General features: G+C 39.3%; 1 protein-coding gene across 1 annotated transcript in view; it reads left to right on the forward strand.

The window, feature by feature from the left end:
* The first annotated feature begins 2709 nt into the window (after positions 1-2709).
* The window catches only part of LOC131433426 (transcriptional activator cubitus interruptus-like), a 103954-nt gene continuing 86239 nt past the window's right edge, over positions 2710-20424 (forward strand). Inside the window, exon 1 of the mRNA XM_058600104.1 lies at positions 2710-3775. Coding sequence (XP_058456087.1) covers positions 3468-3775 — 308 coding nt within the window. The 5' untranslated portion in view covers positions 2710-3467. The remainder of the gene's footprint in view (positions 3776-20424) is intronic.

Below are 20424 nucleotides of genomic sequence, written 5' to 3' on the forward strand. Positions count from 1 at the left end.
TCTTTGACAGCGCTCTCCCGCTGATTAAAGCCGACGGTTTGGAACTAGCTCAACTAGTTTGATCAAGCCTCGGTTGAGAAAAAAACACACACGCACACGTTGGTTCGTTTGCCGCACATCATCTTCCGTCTACTGACCAGGCTTCCAGCGGGAACGCAAGCAGTGTGCATGTGTCTTGTCGTGAGGAACCGGATTTCTTGTTGATTATCATGTTTATGTTTTTATTTGTTAATTTAGCGAATAATTTCAGTTGAAAAGAGAACTGAGAACGAACGCCGAGCGGACTCACCGCGGACGATCGGTGAGATTGGTGCGTTTGTGTAGGTTGTGAGAGAGTTATCATGTAGCGTGTGAGAGAGCGAGCACTTCCACGAGTCACCGTCTGTATTGAGTTGTAAAAGCGTCTGAGGCAGAGGCTGTCAATTCGATTACATGCTAACATACTCCGGTTAGAAATCGGGCTGCGGAGATGCTGCCGATCGTGCAGTATGTGTATTTTTTCTTCGTTGAAGATTCCTCCTCTTCGGAGTTGCTGGAAGCAAAGAGAGGGAGAGAGAGAGAGAGAAAGTGCACGGCCGGTATGATGATGAGGCTTTTTCGTGTGAGAGAAAAAGGGTTCCGTGCTTACGGAGAAAGAGGATGGAAGGACTTTACAATGTTCACTTACATACTACGCATTATTTCTACGACAAAGCTGAGATTTTATTTGATTTCTTGACATAGTAAGGTCAAGATGTTCGCAGTATTGATTGTAATGGCGCATTATTCGATTGACTGGACTATATTTTGCATAATTTGTTCTAGCTTTTTTTCTAAAAATAATTTCCTGGAACGTAGTTGACGGCTAGGTATATAAAAATTTAATGGCGGTAATAATGGAGCTGATTGAATGCGTTGAGAAATAACGTCGCTGATAAAATAAAGCATTGCAAAGTTGCGGCGTTCTTTAAGTGTTTGTATATTGATGACCATTCAGCGTGCTTCATATGATGGTAGAGGAAATGCTGTCCAGTTTAATTTACAAAGTGCATATAGAAGAAATTGTTTTTGTATAGATTCAATGCGTTCTTCGTGAATAATGTTATATGGATTCCATACTAGGCTGCAATATTCCAAGATGGGTCTGACATATGTACTATATAGCAATTTTATAGTATATGGGTCTTGGAAGTTATGACTGAAGCGTCTGACAAAGCCCAGCATACTGTTTGCTTTATTGATTATTGTGTTATAATGTTACAATTTTACTTTTTTCTACTATTTGATTCCCTTAAAATATGTCTACAGAATGGGTTTCATTTTTCCTACTGAAAGTTATTGAGTTGCATTTTTTTACATTGAGTTGAAGTAGACTTTTGCAGCACCAAATGTGGAATAGATTGATTTCGTTCTGGAATAATACAGCGTCGTTGATATTTTTAATTTCCATGAAGAGTTTCATGTCGTCTGCATATATAAGCACTTTTAAGTTTTTGAGTATGAAGGAAATGTCGTATATAATTAAAATGAAAAGAAGAGACCCTAGGTGAGAGTCCTGAGGTACGCCGGATGTTACATTAATTGGTTCAGAGTTTTTGTTTTGGAAGCGAGCTACTTGTACACGATTCGTTAAGTATGATTCAAGCCACTCTAGAAGGCTATGTTTTTTGTATTTTTGTAGTTTGTATAGAAGTAATGGTGTGTCAGTACGGTCGAAAGCTTTACTAAAGTCGGTGTAAAGAGTTTCTACGTGGTTGCCAGTGTCCATTGCGTTCAGAGTGAATGTCACAAATTCAAGGAGATTTGTTGTAGTTGAGCGGCCTTTGAAAAAGCCATGCTGTTTGTTAGTTATAACGATCTTCAGTTGTTGAAAAAGTTTTTCGTTTACAATTTTTTCAAAAAATTTTGGAATGCAAGAGATAATTCATTAACTGTCTTGAAAATGGCCTTTTTATTTTCATAATCACAAATCTCTTACCAACGCTTTTTGAGGTCTGATTCATTTGCATTCGGAAGGCTTCCGACGATTTGAAAACTGAACTATGAAATAGTTTCTCAAATGATCAGAAACATTTTACATTATTTTCATAAAGCATTTTCAAACTCAAATAAAAAGAAAGCTCTTTCGAATCGACTCCTAGAATACGCTTCCAGTGTGCGATATATAACTTGTCGTGCAAGCTAACTAAGTCTATTATTTTGATCGCAAGATACAGAACTTGCCCGAACAAACGGCAACACGAGCGAGACCACAAGAAAACAAGCATCTTTCATTCATCCTGCATCTTCCATTATTAGTTGTTTTCACCATTCTCGGTGTGTTCCATTCGACTTTCCTCCTCACACGCAACTTCGTAAACCATCACGATTCTCTCTCGCCGACGAGGCCATGATCGTCGTAGTACGCGATCGTGCCTTTGGTGCTCTTCATCTCTCCCGGTCACCCACACACCATCGGTTCTGATTCAAACGGAGCAGTCCATCCCGCTCTCGTCGATCGTGCATTTTCCCTTTCCATCCTACGCGCACAGGTTCACAAGAGGAACCACAGTGATCACGATCGTTTTGACACGGCGAGAGAAGATCACTTCATTACTGCTCGTATACACTTTCTCTCCCTCCACGCGCTCTCTCGTTCTCTTTCTCGTTCTCTTTCTCTCGGGTCGAAAATAAGCGGCTCACTTGGATCGGTTTGTGTGTTTAACTGACCAAATTGCCATGGAATCCCTCCGACACAGGGCAAAGCGATACGGTAACCGCAGTCTGTGCGGAGAAGTCTCGAACAAGAGCACGTAGAAAGATTTTTTATTCAACGCCCCCTTCTTTGTTTTCTGTTCGCTGGACTTGACTTGGCAGTCATCAATAGTAGCTGACAGACAGTCAATGGACCGAAATAGTTCAATTAGCAATAAGTCATCGCGCTGCCGCCAACTTGGTTCGTAATTGGCGCTAATTGATTTGATTGGTCCACTGCACAACGATACAGTCATTGCCTACTACGATCGCGGTCGGTTCCAGTTGTGAAAAGCTTTTGGTTTTGCCGACGGCAAGTGCGTTTATGCTAAGGATCACGGTTTCGTCACTGTCTGTCATTGTGTAATTTCGAAAGATTTGTATCGATCAGTTCGTTGCGAGATTTTCGTTAGTGTAAACACGTCCGAAGAGTTGTGTAAAAAGGCAAATACAAGTTATTGCGCACGGAACGAAGTGCCTGTGACCTTTGCCATCGTTTTTGGAAGAAAGAAGAAACACAAAAAAAAAAATAGAAAGCAAAACGGAGAGGATTTTTTCCTAGAAATGAATGGATACATTACCTGATCCTTCGGGTTGTGCATTCCCTTGAGATATTCACAACAGCACTCGGCGGGAGAGCAGTGCAGTGAAACAGAAAGGACTAACATCGACGAAAAAGATGGATAAGTGACAGTCGAGTTCGGAATTGTGCGTTTCAGTGTGTTTGGAATATTTAGTGTGTATTTCGGAAAGCTATGCCGGAGAAAGAGACTTTCCACGAGCACATGCAGGTGCATCCGTTCCATCATCCCGGTCACCCGTTGGCCACGGCAGCCCATCACCATCCGGGATTGGCCGCATCGCATGGTCTAGTGGCGGCAGCGGCCGCCGCTGCCAACGGTGGTAATCCGGCCGGTAGCTACAGCCCACTGCAGATCCCGTCGGCATTCGTCGCATTCCATTCGCAGCTTCCCTCGATGGAACAACGGGCGGCACACGATGGCCGCTACGGACTCTGGGATCCGACCGGGCCACCGTCCTACCACCACTCAACGTCCCACGGGTAAGTCGGTGTTTTTAATACGCAAAGCTTCTCAGCAAACATGTGTTTGGCACATTTTTTATGAACTTCATAAAAGCGGGTTTTACGAGGGCTACAGAATAAACCCCGGGTTCGAAGTGACCTCCTGTTTTGCGCAAAATTTTATGGGATAGAAGTGTTTGGTTGATGAACCGAACTGGCAGGTTCCGGTGATGGATGATGACGGCTCGGGAACGGTCAAATCTCGGCAGGGCTTTAATGGCTGCTGATTAATATTAAAACATGAATGGCACGCATTCTATTTTATATCGTTTCAACGGCTTTTGTCGCTTTTTAATGGCCACAGGTCATCAAATTAAGGCGGGGGAGAAGATTTGAAGGAATGTGCCGCTTTTGACGGCTAGAAAATGGCAGAACGGTGTTAATCAAATTTGAAATCACTTTTACAACCGTCCAGTTTATCTAGTATACTAATAACATCTATTAAAAGTGATAATTTTGTCTTGGTCATTCAATCTCATGTCCTCGGTTATAAATTGAAATTCCAGATTTTAAAGTAATATCTCACTGCTCATTTTTTTTACGTAAAGTAGTTGAGATTTTGTTGAAAGAGTATCTAATCCAAAAGAGAAATCTTTTTCTCCGCCATCACACAAACTTAATTCGTCAATTATTGTAAAATTCGGTACGAGTTCTACAAACTCTTTGTATTACATGGAACATAAAATCAAGATGAACGAAAAAAACATGTTTAAAAACGAAATATATAGTTTCACAAATCCAATTTGATTGGAATAATTCTTCGCATTACAAGTAGTTGACATACGGTAAACTGGTTTTCGTAGGCACACAAAGTAATCAGAGTATTCTGGGTGTCATACTCCAGAGTTACGTACGATACGGCAGGTAATTCTCATCTTTCAAAAATTCTCATCTATGGTTTCCGTGTTTCGTCATGATTCGACAATTAGTGCACTATCAGAGAGCGATGAAGCCAGCACGAGTGGTTGTACTTCATCCTCGATCTTGTCGACATCGTGAAGTACCTCTTTCTTGTGGCTGCGGGAAAACGGGTTTCGTCGGAATCGTTTCCCTGCGGAAATGTTTTTAATTAATTTGTTTTCTGATGATGCTCATTTTCATTAAGACTTGAAGTCAGATTAGTGTAGAAGGATCCAGATTCGTGACCCATCTATCTCCAGTGGGATATAGTTCTACACTAGTTTTCATTTTATTTGTTGTTTCATTTATCTACCGTTTCTAATTGATTACTCGGTGAGAGTTGTTTAAATTACGAACCAAGATATTGATGGCTTTATGTCATATCACAAAAATAGATCCTTTCATTCAGATGCGTTTACAAGTTGCAGCAATTAAATAAACGCCGGTACGTGGGAAAAAAGTTCCGCAAACTTCAGATATTTCTATAACAGAGACTGATTGAAGTTCTGAGCGAACTTTCTGAACCTAATTTATTTTAAATTTATGTAGTCAGGCCCCTTCTAAAAAACTTTCTCTTCAACAAACAACATTTTGATAGTAGCTTTAAAACAATGAGGAACCAAGCGACTTAAAGTTCTACAGTATCTAAAAAAATCACTTTCTTGTTGCTTAAATGTACACGAGAAACTTCTGACAACGTAAGAAGCTCAAAAAAAGTTATGAGTCAATTTTCTCACCGCTTAAAAGTACGCGCGGATTTTTTGGCAACTTAAAAGTACAGAACAAGTTCCGAGTGGATTTTCTCATTGCATAAAAGTACGTCTGGAACTTTTGGCAACTTGGATCTTGGTTTCACACTCTACTAGCTATGAATTGAAATAATTCCCCAAATTTGTTCTTTTTTCAACGTGCAAATTGTTCAAACAAAGCAAACCATTTATATTCGCTTGCTTAGATGCAATTTTTTTTCGGTAGTTTTTAAAGTACGTTCAAGAAAATTATTAATTTGGCTTAAAGTCGTGTTTTTAAACGACATTCGACATTCAGTTTCGTTGGTGCGCTAGAATCAGAGATCCAAATGTGAAGAAAAACTGCTTTAGTTCATGAAAATCAGACCTTCAACATAATTTTGCACAGTGTTATTATTCAAATAAATATTAGAGTCTTCTTCCATCGATTCTAATCAGATTTTTTTTCTTATGAATACGAGTTCGTGTTGCGGAGTAACGATTTATCCAGCAATCACTGGCGTAAACCGGGTAAAGTTACTGCCTGTAAATCCTTTTCAAAAATCTGTGAATTCAGAAAAAATCTGCAAATCTGGCATCACTGGTTTTTAAATACGTTTACGCTCTTTGAACATAACTCATGGTTTGAGTTGCGATTATTAAAATTCATAAACTGGAACAATATGTCAAAATTTTAGTATGGATTTGAGTAAAATAAACTCGTTGCCATGAGTTCTCTCGCATTTATTCTTACAAGTTGAGTTTTTAAACATTTGAGTGAAAAAATACTTGCAGTTCAGTGCGTTTTCATTCTCGGAATATTCTTATCGAAATAAAGAATGCAAGAATACGTCGTTTTCCATTACCGTTTCTAGATCCGGCTTTGAAAACATAAATCAACGTCAATCATAGATGTTTTGTGATTTCAATTATGCTTAGTGAAAAGCGCAACATAAGGATATCAATATAATTCAATTTTGACTCCAAACCGTTCAAAAGGAAACAGTTTTGAATGACTATTTTGCGCATTCAAAAGAAAGAAGAATAACTTTGTATATGAAAATTAACGAAAAAAAATTTCTTAATTTTGAGAGCAAGGAACTCAAATTTGGAGTTGGACTTACTCAAATTTTGAACAAAATATTTTTTTCTTATTTTGAGTAAAAATTACTCAAGTTTTGACAATTTCGTCCCTTAACTCAAAAATGAGTAGATAGGTGGTAACTCAAGTTTAGAGTACAGTGATGTGTTACTCTATTTTGAGTTATGTTCAATGAGGGTGTAGCTTATTTGTAGATGTATATTAAGGCCGTATCCCATCTCGCGAATTATTTTAACTTTTAGTTAAAATTTGACAGTCGAGCAGTTGTTGAAAAAAGTTGAATGCTTTCTGAAGAATTAAAAAAATTACCGAAAATATCAAACAATTTTGTTTGAAAGGTAAACTTGAAACCAACATTCAATATTCATACGATTAGGATCTTTCGAAGAACGAAGAAATAAAAGTTTATATAATTTTTAGGCAGTTGCTACACTTAAAGTGTGATGAAAATAATACTATTCAATTAATTGTGCACATGCTTTTTACAAAAGAATGTATAGGTTGTTAAGTATCGTAACAATTCAAATCATAAAATGTTCTCATACATGTTTTCTTGGAAAACAATCAAATGTACAGTTTGCATATTGTTTGAAACACCACGTGTACAATAAATTCAATTGTGAATCGTAAAAACAATATATTGAATCGTAGGAAATTAAAAATATCGTGTGTTTTGAAACCCATAGATGTAATTGTGAATCAATTGTTTATGCTGTAAAATCAATGATTTATTTTTTTACCGGAACTCAATGAGTGAATCGTAAGTACTCATTTTCAACAACTGTGAACAGATGTCAGAAATGAGTAAAATTTAAAACTATCACTGAATCAAAGTCCGACATTTTCAAGTTTTTCCGGATGGATAGAATTAAAAGTGTTATAGACAGCGTTATAGAGTCGTGTCAGGCTCTAACTGGTAAGTAAAATACATTCAAATGCATTTTTACATTGTGCAATAAAAATACATTTGAAATACGAATAGTTTTCCAACGTCCCGTTTGTGGTGGCATGGTGGATTTGATGCCGAGAGAAGCAGGACTGTTTCGGATACATGTTCGAAAAAAAAACCCATTGAATTAAACCTATTGCATGTAGGGATTGCAATAAAACGTAGTTATTTTTCAAAAGTTTTTGGAGCAATTTATTTAAACACCATTGGGTTGAATAATAATGGATACTTTCCACATATTTACAAATGTCAACAAAAGAGAGTAAGTTCTACTCAAATTTTGCGAAAAGCATATTTACTCAAAATACATGATGGTACTCAATGTTGGGTAGAATTGTTTTTTGCGAAATTGAGTGATTTTTGACTCAATTTTGGTTAGCCACAAGTAAGCATGTAGTATCCCATCGTAGCAATCATGTTTGGTTTCCAGTCGTTCACCCGGGCAGTAAGAAATAAGTTTGCTCCACATTCGAATGGGTTAAAAAATCATCATTTGTCATAATTGGCATTCATTTGGAGTGGGTGTTTTTTTAAACCGGTACACCAGTTGAAGAGCCATACTAAGAGCATGTTAAGGGCATATTCAGTAGTGTTCTAGTTCTAGATGCATAATTTATGTCAGTTACAAAATTCAATTCTGAATTTTATAACAAGAAAAAACTGGCAGCCCCAGTAGTGTTTTACTCGTGTTTCAAATATACAAAAAATAGAATGCTGTTCTGTTTTTGCTACACTGATAAAAATCGACACGGACGAAAGAATTTTTCAGTTAATTTTACTTTCACACTTAAATTGCAAATTCAAAATTCAAATCATATTCAAACGAAATCACATTGAAACATATACACTCATAAAACATAGAAAATGAAATTTACACTTGACGAAAATTCAAGTATGCCGTAATGTTTGTGTCTGTATCAATGTTCAGCTAAGTTAACTGTGAAGTTAAAAATATGACTTATCTTTACATGCTTTGAAATGTAAATTTAAGTGACTCCTCTTATGTGCATTTAAAAAGACGTAAATTTACACGAATTTTTTTAAGTTTGTAGATAACACACTTTCATTCCATCTACTAAACGGCAGATTGATTCTAATTGTATGGCACTCAACATTCAATTGGTTTGACTAAATACTAATAGAAAACCCATGATCGCGTCAAAATGGGCATTATTTGGCCGTAGTTCTTCTATTTTGTTAGGAATTTTGTACGACTGAGTGTCGAAACTAGTCGAGCACGATGTTCGCACACCATTTCGATACTAGTTCGAATTAGGTCGCTGAAATATAGTGCGATCATTTATTTCAATTTGAAGCTGAGTTCTGTGATTTTATAGCCTATAGGAAGTGAGAATGTGAGAAGTGAATAAGAGATGCATTTGAACCCTTTCATGCTTAAATCGTTTTGGTTTTCAACTTTGTTGCTCGGAACGTAATGTAATTTGATTCGTTCGTGGATATTACCATTCCGAACCACTCGCCACGGTCATTCAAGGGTTAAATTGATCTGCTTCCATCGCTTGCAATTGCGTTGCAGCGCAGAATGTGTACTCTCGGAATGCAGTGCATGCACCCAAACAGCTCATAACAATAAAACTCGGTTTGATGATGGAGAAAAGCTCGGAATCTAGCTGTCCATCGTTTGCGAAGCAGGGGGTTTTGGCGATACTGGACGGGTTTCGGGATGGGAGACGACTTCGAGCAACAATAATAAAATCCAATTCAACATGTGTGTGCATGCGTTTTCTGCTGCATCTCGGCGGATACCCAACTGTCCCCTAGAGTTCCATTCCGGCGCATTGCCGAAGCCGAAGAAAGGAGAGCAAACTCGGTATGTACGAGATGTTCATATTTATAAATAAATAGACAGCTTTTATGATCTCAATGACTCCTCCGCACGGCCCCGAAGGGATCGGTTTTCTTTCCGTGTGCGTTTCCAAAGTGAGATTGCGGGTTCCTAGAATGTAAAAAACCGGCAACTTGCTCCTGACGCACGGTGCACCTTTCGCAATAACTTCTCACTAACGTCCGTATGCCAGGGTGCCGTTTTTTTTGGCATATTTTTTTGCTCGTGATGGAGAATTGTCATCGACCGCTGCAGCACGGGTGGAAGAATGGGGGAGGCAAGCTAATAATCCGCAAATGATGATTAAAGCCGAGAAACGACTATCGTAAAAAAAAACCTACCGATGATTGTGTGACGGTGGAAAAAAATAAACGCCGTGCCGGTGGTGTGAGAAATGCAGGTTGCAACTTGAGCGGCCGGAGCTTGGAACCATAAAAACGCACAAGTTCTTGTGTTGAAATGCGTTTAATGGTATTCAATTATGAATTTATTAGTTTCGTTCACATGGCACTTTGGAGTGAAATTAAACCGGTCCCGGAACGAGAGGAGATGAGCCGATGTCGTTTTGGCGGTTGATCATGGATAATTAGCGAGGTGTGCAAGTGGAGAAAGATGTTATTTTATGCTTATGGAAGGATACCAGCGTAAGTAAATTTTTGTTGTGACAAAAACATGTACGTTAACTATTAATAGAGCTCTCAATGGGATAGTGTGTTTATGACATGTAATGTGATAAAAACCTGCTTCAGATATGGTTATACGGAAGTCATTTCCATTTAGTTCAGCTCTGATGATAATCATTCCTTCTACTGCTTATGCAGCGATTGAAATAATATTCGTTTAATGATGCATCTTTGAAACATAACCGAACCATTTGTAGATTTCACTTTTCCAATGTTCTTCATCCAGTTAGAGTGAATTCTGTCCCGCAGTCGACAGCCTCTTTCCGGGTTTCCTTCGAAGCCTAACGAAAACTATCCTCTCGTGGTGCATTCGTGCTACATGTCCAGTCCAACTTAATCCACTGTGCTTTTTATCAAACGATCGATGTCAGCACATTTATATACTTGGTTTGGATCGTAACTGCAGGAAAATTCGCAATTCTATGCGAAGTTCAGTCGGTTCAAAAATTTGGGATTAAAAATCAGTGAAATATCTACCAAACGAATGCGATTGTTTCCACCCCAATTCGCTACAATAGACACCAGCATCAACGCGTCCGTTTTTTTATTCAACGATATATTTAATAAGACACTGCCTTAACTCTAAGATGCCGAGGGCAAGCAAAGAAGAAATAATTGATGGTTAGTAACCATTGGTTACACGTTAGAGTGTATTCAGTAACCTTTCGGCACTGCGCGCAACACTGCTGTCAGGTTGATACACACGCTTATAAAAAGTTATTCAGAGTTTGAGTACTAGTATTACTCTTTTGCAAATGATGCATGGAAACGTCAAAAATTGAGTAGTTACCATCAATGATAATGAGTAACTCTTACTCTAAATTTGAGTTTAAGGGCTGAGGTCAATGTGTTTTAGAGGGCTACAAATCTGATTTTCTCAGAAAGGGTGACGAATATAAAAAACCCAACTGACAATCTTTTAGAAAATTAGTTTAGATTATTCTGTGAAAATTTCAGAATGATCCATTGACTTTATCGGTCGGGAAAGTCTTTTTCTAAAGGAAGAATTGCATAGCTAAAAACGCCGTCTTTAAACTTGTTCATTGAATATCTCGCCTTCAAAAGCATGGATCAAAAATCTATCCTGACAATGTCTAGATAATTTTATTTAGAAGCAATTAGTGCATAAAAACATATATGTTGTCGCGATAAAAATGAAGTGAATGTTATTTTTGTGGAGGTAAGTCGATTTCTATGGCGGCGCCATTTTTTTCTGCTTCAGTTTCCTGGTAACGTAACGAAACATGAGAGAGAAATAAAATCGGCTCAGCAAGGCTGCCAAACAAGCGGTAGCTGTATTGGATGCAGACACATTTTATGCAAACTTGTAACCGAAAATATCGAAACTTTTCTGGTCACCCTTCGAGAGTCATTTTGTACATATGCGAGAGAGCATGGAGAGAAATGTAATACGCAGAGCGAGACACGTGGTTATATGCGATCTACTGGCCTCAGCCCTTAACGTAAGAATTCGTTTTTGGTTACTATTGGAGAGTTCAGCAACAGGCGCCATTTTTCGTTAGTGTGATTGCATATTTTTATTTAGTTCTGTATCTGAATCTGTGGCAAATATGAAGTTTCGAAGTTAGAAATCAATTGTAAATTGTAAATAAACACAGTAGGATTATTTTATGCATTGAGTGTCAATTACTTAATATTTAAATACAATATACTCAGAAAAGGAGCAATTTTAACGCTAATTTGGTATGTGTGGAATAAAATTTCACTTAAAATTTGAGTGCTAATAACTTGGTGCAACTTTTGGTTCATGTACAAATAAAGCATTACTCAGTAAATGAGTAGATTTTACCCAAACATCGTTTCCAGTGGAAGAACTCAAATTTGAGCAACTAAGGAGTTACTTTAAATTAACGTTGCTCCACTTTTTCTGTAGATGAGTGAGATTTTACTAATTTTTAAGTAACTATTTTTGAAGCGTGTAGAAACCAAATAAATAAGCCGAAGGCAAGATTTGGCTTTAAATTCCACGATCGTGAGCAAAGGTGTGGTTTTTCTGTCACGTCGTACAATCGCTTGCCAAACAACAACTTTTTCTTTGGATTTTGCCAGAAAAATTGGTCGTTTGAATTCTTGTAACATTTTTTGAAGATGTTTGTTTCAATTCAACAGTTCTACTATCGAAAACAATGTAATTCGAATCAACGTTCAAACAAATAACATATTGCGAAGACTGTTCATTAAAAAATAAGAAAATTGTTTAGAAAAGAGTAATTCTTCATGCTCTAAGCATGTAAGCATTTTTTAATCAGTAGAAAGGTAAGAGTTGTCTATCAAAATGAAAAAGAAAACAGACTCGATTTTAGGATGCAAGCCTAGTTTCTTTGATACGAAATTCATGTGATCCGGAAGCCACTAAATTTTAAGGGACAATTTACAGTCCTAGGAAAAAGGCCATTGTTGCAAGACGCAAAAGTAGTTTTCTTTGATGTGGTTGAGCGGAAATTTAAACAAGAAATATCTGTTTGTTTTCTACTTTTTCAAAAAATAAAATAAAATGTGTTTTCCTTGAAGATTCATCAAGCTGTAGCGGAGAAAACTGCTTTTGCGTTTTTCTACAATGGATGTTTTCCCAAGATTGTAAAGAAAAAACTGGCTAAATTTGCTTTTATACAACTGAATTGGAAAGAATTATTCATTATTATTGATGCCATTTATTTAAAAAAAATCGGTTTCATTTCATTCTTAGTTCTTTTTTGCTACATTTTATGAAAAAAATAAATAAAATTGTGTTTTTTGGAAGATTCATCAAGCGGCTTTTGAGCTTTTCAACAATGGATGTTTTCCCATGATTGTAAGAAAAACCTGGCTAAATTTGCTCTTATACAACCAAATCGAATAGAATTTTTCGCAGATTTTGACAGTTACTACGGAATCCAACTGCAGTTCAATTGCAGTGATGCCATTCTTTAAGTAAAAATTCGTGGTTTCATTTATTTCTTAGTGGTCTCTCTAATGTTTATTTATTTAAAAAACATTCAGGTTTTCGCTACAACATGACAGCAATTATAAATAAATACTTCGTAATTGTTATGCTAGCCATTAGATTGAAAAAAATATGGTTTCGATTTTAAGCAACCAACTTGTAAAGTTAGGCTAAAAAACCTAGTCAAATCCGTTCAACACAGGCAAATCCAACTTGGCAACAAACCAACAACGGCATCGAGATTTGGTTTTGCCCGATGTACCTACTCCGGGTCGCCGCCGCCTTTCGTTCCGGTCAACGGACCCGGGGCTCGGCAAGGCGTTTGCAGTTGTCTTCAGGAATCATTATCCTGCTGCCAGCAGGACAAGGCAAAGTTACTGTTGCAAAACAGCTTAAAACGGCTCGTCCCGGGGATTCTCTTGTTCTGGCGTAGTTATTCTTCTTGTTATTTTTCTGCGCATCGATGCTCTTTTCCTAACGACCGTCGAAAGTTGACGACCACTCCCTGGACCATTTTTCGGGGTGAAAGTATCAAATTTCCACCTCTTCGCTGCCGGGTCGGTGGAAAAATGAACCGCAGAAACAAAAAAAAATCACCGAGAGAAGTCAAGCTGAACACAACCTCGAAACAATGTGGTCACTGAGTGCCGACAAAACGGTGCTGATGAGGGCTAAATCGTGTGTGCGGTTCGCCAGAAGTGTGTAAACCACAAAGGCGAGTAATTAATTAATTTCTGAATTACCCGGTTGCTGTTTGATGGCGGTGGAACCGAATAGAGAGGTTGGGGGCTTTTCCGCGCTGCAAATCGAGCTGACCGCGGTTAATTGTCCGTGAAAATTGTTGGTCTCTGGCGAGCAACAACAGCAGAGCAGCAACAAAAAAACATGCTCACCAAACGTTCTTCGTTTGTGTTTCTTCCAAGTCGAACACAAACAAACAACTGTCAAAGCATGTCGGCTCGAGCCACTGACTGACCGGAAGTGTGTCAAAACGAGGAAAGAATGCGAAACTCACTGTTTGCTTCGATGTTCTGAAACGAGCGAAATAACAAACAGCTACAGCTCTCTTGCTACGATCCTGAACTGTCTGTCTATCTGTCTGTCAAGCAGATGTGCGTATGTTCACACTCGATGTGTGACGCATGGATCATAAGAAAACATGCCGTCAATTCAATTAACTCATGTTTACACTAGAGAAACGTATAGTAGAGAAATTGACAAATAACCAATTGACGTTTGATGATCAACCAAACGATTTTTGACGGTCAGGTCTCACTATTAGCTGGCAGCCCGGAAACCAACGTTTCGACACGGTAAGACTGAAAATGTAGTAGAAACCGTAATTAAAACACTGCCAGCAGCGACAGCGTCACCATAAACAACAAAACAGCATAGTATTTCCTCTGGAAGTTTAACTCAACTGTTTTTATTTTGTTAATTAAGATCTAAAAGAACATGTTGATTTATGATAAAATAAAACACACCGGCAGTGGAAGCAACCCGTAACGCGGGAGGACGAGTCTCGGTTCGCGGGGTTTCGTAAGCCGCCAGGCGAGTCACGGAACAGGAGCAACGTAGAGAAGTGCACTCTTCAGCTGAAACTGGGGAAAAGGTTTAATTTCATAATTCCGAGAAAAACAGCACATACTCTCTGGAGCGACTACCCGTGAACCTTCTCCTCGGTAGCAACGGTGGCAGTAGTCTGGAGTCTGGCTACCCTCTCAGCAGGCCGTTCAATTTTGTTGGTTTTTGAGCGCTTGTTGAACGATATATTGCACGAAATATTCGTACAATTTGCTGGAATGGTTTGTTGTTGTTTTTTCTCTTGCAAAAATAGTGTGAAAATTAAGTGTTACCTTTACATAGAAAGAAAATTTGTTGTTATTCTACGTGAAGTAGAAGTATTGTGCAGGTATGTATTGTTAGTTTAAACAAATAAGTGGAAAAAACTTCAGAAATTCTGCAGTAAAACTAGTCCAACGGGGCTCCAACTCCTCATGTTAAAAATGGCTCAACAATGGACCTCTGTCTGCCGGGTTTGTTGAACGAAAAAAATGGCATTCGGTTCAACGGTCTGTTTCAAAATCGGCAAACGAAGGTCCCGTGTTGGCCTCCCGTTGAACGATTGATTGGACTTTCATTGGACCAATGATTCAACGTATTGGACCAATGAAGGACCACCGTTGAACGTTTTTTTCTAAGTGGGTAGGCATCCGGATTAGCGAAGCAAAAGACGTTGTTGTTTTATGCTAATGTCATACCGATAGTACCCTAACTCACCGGTTTACGGCTGCCACTGTCCTGTCTGCAGCGATTTTAGTGTTTTGTTTTGAAGGGACAACAAGAAGTTTATGGTGGGGCGAGCGAGGAAAATTCACACATCGCCTGCCTAGATGGTGGATTTATAGAGATCATGAAGCATAAACCTTTGTCAGCAGGCCGCGGTGTGCGAGAGGCGACACCGATACGTGGTGGATCGGGACGAGGCATGATCCCGTCAACTCGAATTGAAACTTTGAGAACCAAACAATGCCCGCAGTTGTCGATGGGAAACATTTTTTCGATGACATCCAGGGGAGGTCAAATAAGATCCATACGAGATTATCTGGTGTAGATTGTTCATGTGATCTAGGTCTATAAAAGCTAGGTCAAATGTTTCGGCATTGCATCTGACATGATGGAAAATTTAAACTTTTCAACTGTTTCGTTTGGTGTGTAGGACCAGCTGGTTCTTGTTCCTGTCGAATTCATATTAATTTCGGTATGATTTGGTGGCGACACTAACCCTGAGCAGTCTACAAAACAAAAAAAAAAACGCTCATGAACAGTCATCGAACGCCATCTCCATTCAATCACGACCAGCTAAATTTAACACCGACGCGACGACGACCTGAAAATTGCTGCTGTCAAAAAGTAGCATCAATGAGACACATATGCCAGTAATATCGGTTAAACATGTATGGCAACCTCGTCGCACGACAGACAGTGACGAAATCTTGGTCCAACACAAGAAGTGAAGTGAAGAGTTAAAAGTCAGGGTGTAAAATTTCACAGCTTGCTTTGTGGTTTGGCTGTTGACTTTTGCGTGCGACTTCCGAAATATCGTGGCTATTGTTTTTTTTTTCTTCTTACCAGAAGCAATATCAAAACCGATGAATTTCGGATCATACCGAGAAGATGCTCACTCCCAGTTTTGAAAATGGAAATATTAAAATGGTGTGAAATTTGCTGCCGATCTGACAACAGTAGTTTAACGAAAAACTTTCTTCATTTGAAACAGAAATTTTGGTTCAAATAGAGCGGAACTAACGGCGTAAAGCGAACTCTAGTTGGTGTAAAATGCTCAACTTTGAATGCACCACTTGGCAGAGGGTGTCTGGTTTCAAAGCAAGAGCCGGTGACGTCTTCTCGCAACTAGAAAATTATTAATCGCTGTCAACACGGTAGTATTAATCACCGTACTCGGCAGGGTGACCAGGATAGCTCATAGGAGATAGGAGCGTATAGACAGGGCACAGTGTTTAAGTGATTAGTTAATTTCACAGCTATGATCGAGTGAAACCTGTAACCATGACACCATATCTGGGAAGCAGTCGGGTGCCGGCCAGGATGAGAGACATTTGAGAAAGGACGACCGAACGAACGGTTGGTGAAAAGGAAAACAAACATCTCCCGGGGAGAGGTTTCCTCGTAAAAACTAAAAGAATCTAAAACGGGAAAAATGAGAAACATGTGATTGTTCAATTTTTTTGTGTAGCTTTCTCCTAGTTCGTTCGTTTCAATTTATAACTAGCAGTAACGAGAACAATAGAATCGGACCTAAAAAATGGGATATCACCAGCAGGAGTCTGAAACAGGTTTGAATAGTCGGACGAAATCGGAAATCTGATGGAGACGAGCAAGTGCGTGTCTTTGGAAGCGAAAATAATCGAATGAAAAATCCACAAAGTGTTATATTTAAACACGATTGTTTTGTGTTGCGTGTGTCTGAGCTTCTATAGATTACCGAAACGTTTGTTGATGAAAATCAAGAAATTATCACGTTAGCGGAAAATAGTAGGCCCCCATGGCAACGGTCGGTAAAGACGGGCAGCAGTTTTGTACCTGCTGAAAAACATCGCATGGCAGCAATCGCGTCGTCTCAAATTTCCCGTGGGTTTCTGTTTTCCCTTCACAAATCACTTGCGCTGACAGTTCACATGTCAATAAATCCTATCTCGGGGACCATGGAACCTAGCGGCACTTTTTTTTTATTTTTCACGCATATGTTCGGTCCGCTTCACTAATAAGCGGTGCCGGATCCTAGATGATGAGGGTGTGATAGTTGAAAAATATAGACATCGAACAGTAATTATCGAGCAGTTTGATAATTTGGGTGTCTGATATTTATGAAGTCAGACGAAAGAATTCGATGTTTTTGTTGGAACTTTTCTGTCCGTAATTTGCTTGCCGAATTGTCAAACACACTCAAAAAAAGTAATAATCAATCTCTATTAAATACTAATTAGAACGTAAAACCCGAACGAACATGCTTTCTCGTGTTCAGTTTTTAATCCGTGGCGAAAAAGGCAAAGTTATTTATCAACACTTCCGTCACCCCATTCACCATCAACGGGCGGCGATAATTTCCTGCCACTTTCACTTGGCTCGAACTCGAACGGGACTCCGTAAAACTGCCCGAAGGAAAGAACACATTAAAAGCTCACTAGTTACAGTCGGCAACTCTCGTGGGATCCAAGTAAGCCAAGACCATCGGACAAAACGTCAGCCGTCCGCTGCCAATAAAATAATTACTTCCAATAATGATGCCGGCGATCATAGCGCGTACGAATACGATCGCGCCGCTACCTATATAAAGCAGGGACGCAAACAACAGCCCCGGATTGTTATATTGTCATTAACCTTTCCATCAATCTTCCCTACCGAGGGCCTATATAAACCTTCTTTTTGTTTTTTGTTTTTGCTTTACATCGTCAAGCAATTGCATCCACTTTGCTCCAACCAACAGGGGTTGATTTAAATTCAAAATTCCAATTAAAATAATTGAGCCATCATTTCGCGCCGTAATGATTACACGCGAAACACGTTGAAAAAAATCTTGCTATGACTTGACAGCGGAACCCGGACCCATTAATCGAACATACTCAGTCGGTACAGTAGATTGACCGCACCGCCGTGCCCAATTGTGAGACGTCACACGCATTCCAGTGGACGAAAAATTATAATTAAGTCATTAAGTGTGGCTTTATACTATCTCTGGCAGTTGTTTTTGCAAGGCAAATCAGACGAATCGCTGCGGAAAATAAGGCGATGCCCTTGAGGGAAATAAGAAAAGAAATCATATCTTGTGAGATCTCGCCAAATGCTTGGCACTTTGTTTTTTTTTATTATTTCTTTCTTATTTTGCAAGCGCTTGTTGCTCTTTTTTTCCCGTTCGTTCCCGTTTCGCGACGCAGCGGCCATCATTGTTTTGTCCGTGTTAGCTCCGTGGTTCCTCTCCTGTTTTGCACCTCGCTGAGCCTGGCTGGCTGGCACGCTGCCTCCACAGTACAGTCGAGTCCAGTCCAATCCTTTTGAAGCTCTCACACGGCGGCGGCGAATGCGTCCTTCTCACCGCAGTCAATCGTCGGCAGGAGATGGTAATGACAGAGAGAGAGAGAGCCGACCAAGAATGGGTCCCAATCCGCACTGCGGTCTTTTATATGGATTTTATAATTTAATTGAAATGTTCAATCTTGTAGTAAGATAATTAACGTTTTTATCGTTCAGCTGTCAGGTGGTGGTGAACTGCTTCAGTGCGCCTGCTCTCGTGTACATTTTCCCCGTTTTATTCCCCATTGGCCAGTCGTCGATGTCACGATGGTGCGAAAGATTTACGTTGTCGAAAGAGTAGTTTCGGTTAATTGAAGTTATGTTTTCCGCTGAGCATATTTTTCACTGCATGCAATGCTTTCTACTGCCACCGGAAAATGGAAAAAAATAAAACAAAGTGCTAAAAACGAAAGTCCTACGGCAAGTTTAAAATTAAATTATCTCATTTAACCTGCGCTGGGTTTTTTTTGTTCAAAACAATCCACTGTTTCAATTTTGTGTGTTGGAGAATGTATCTCTGAAGAAATAGAAGATCCAATTCCGGCTGGAACAGGAAATCAAGTCACCCATGGGGACACACGGAAAAAAGTAATGGGATGACAAATAGATTAAATTAGATTAGATTTATGTGTTTGCTTTTCACATCTACCGATTTAGGTGTACTTCCTTCCAAGCTTTTTGAGTCGAAAAAGATTTATGTCGGTGAGGTTTTCCGACCGACCATGGTGGTGATTTGTGGTGGGAACAGCTCACACGACCGACGCTCGAGTGTTGCCAGACGGTCGGGGGTTTTCGAGTGGCCAATTTGAGTAAGGCCGCTCGATACGCACTAACCTCCTTTTGACCACGCATTGATGAAGCAATTGCGACACGCTTAGAGCAGAATATGGGAGGAAAAAAATTAAACCGAGCGGTATATGCAAATGAAGTCTCCAGTTTTCGTAGAGCCCACTGTCATCACTGTAGCGCGTGATGGTGACATTTGTGTGGTGTGTGTTTTCCAGCTTCTTCGCACTCGACAAGCAGTTGGACTTGTTGTGAGCGAGCATAAGCAAGGGCAAATCAAAACAGCAGGGCCTTTTCAAGATAGTCACATTAAGTTTGCTTTTTTTTCTTACCGAAAGATGCAAGGGAATGTCATAATTTGCAGCCTTCCAAGAATAATTAAATCACTGTATTCTTTTATTTTTTTTCTGTTTGTCACTCTAGCAAAAGAACGATGATTGAGTACGTAAGGTTTTTCTCGTCTCGAAAAAAAAAGAAGATGAATGACTACAAAATACCAGACTCTGGCGGGACTCTTTGCTTCACCTGAACCTAGAGTCCTTTTTTTCTCCCGAACATGACTTTTCGACTTCGTCTCTTCGTTTCGTTTTTCTTTTTTTTTTTTGGCATGTCGTGAAACAGGAGCGCTTGTTTCTCTGTTGTTTTATCTGACTGCAAAGTCACCGAAATCCATCCGCAGGCTGTTTCCTGTTCTTTCGCTATTGTTGAATGATCCATAGAAAGATGAAAACGTGTTAATTTTCGGACTATCCAGTGATTTTTATTTGTGTTTTCCTTCATTCTCTACCGAGTAATATTACATTTTGTTCGTCGGCTACAGGAGAATAGACCGAAAATGTTGAGCCTCTGATTTGTGATGGAATTTCGAGCCGATACCGGCCGAGGTGCAATAAAAGGTCGTTCTAATGTTTCCACCTTCGATCGGTCATAAATTTTATTCTGTGGACTTTTTGGGAGTCTGACATCGATGAAGCCACGCATTAGAAACTGCGTTGGGAAGCTTTCTCGCATTCGAAAGGATACTCCAGATTCTTCCCGACGATAATAACAGATTGCTTTCAGTTGATGCCGTTGTTAAAATGTAATAAATTGACCTAA

This window comes from Malaya genurostris, chromosome 1, assembly GCF_030247185.1.
Source record: "Malaya genurostris strain Urasoe2022 chromosome 1, Malgen_1.1, whole genome shotgun sequence".
NCBI classification, from domain to species: domain Eukaryota; kingdom Metazoa; phylum Arthropoda; class Insecta; order Diptera; family Culicidae; genus Malaya; species Malaya genurostris.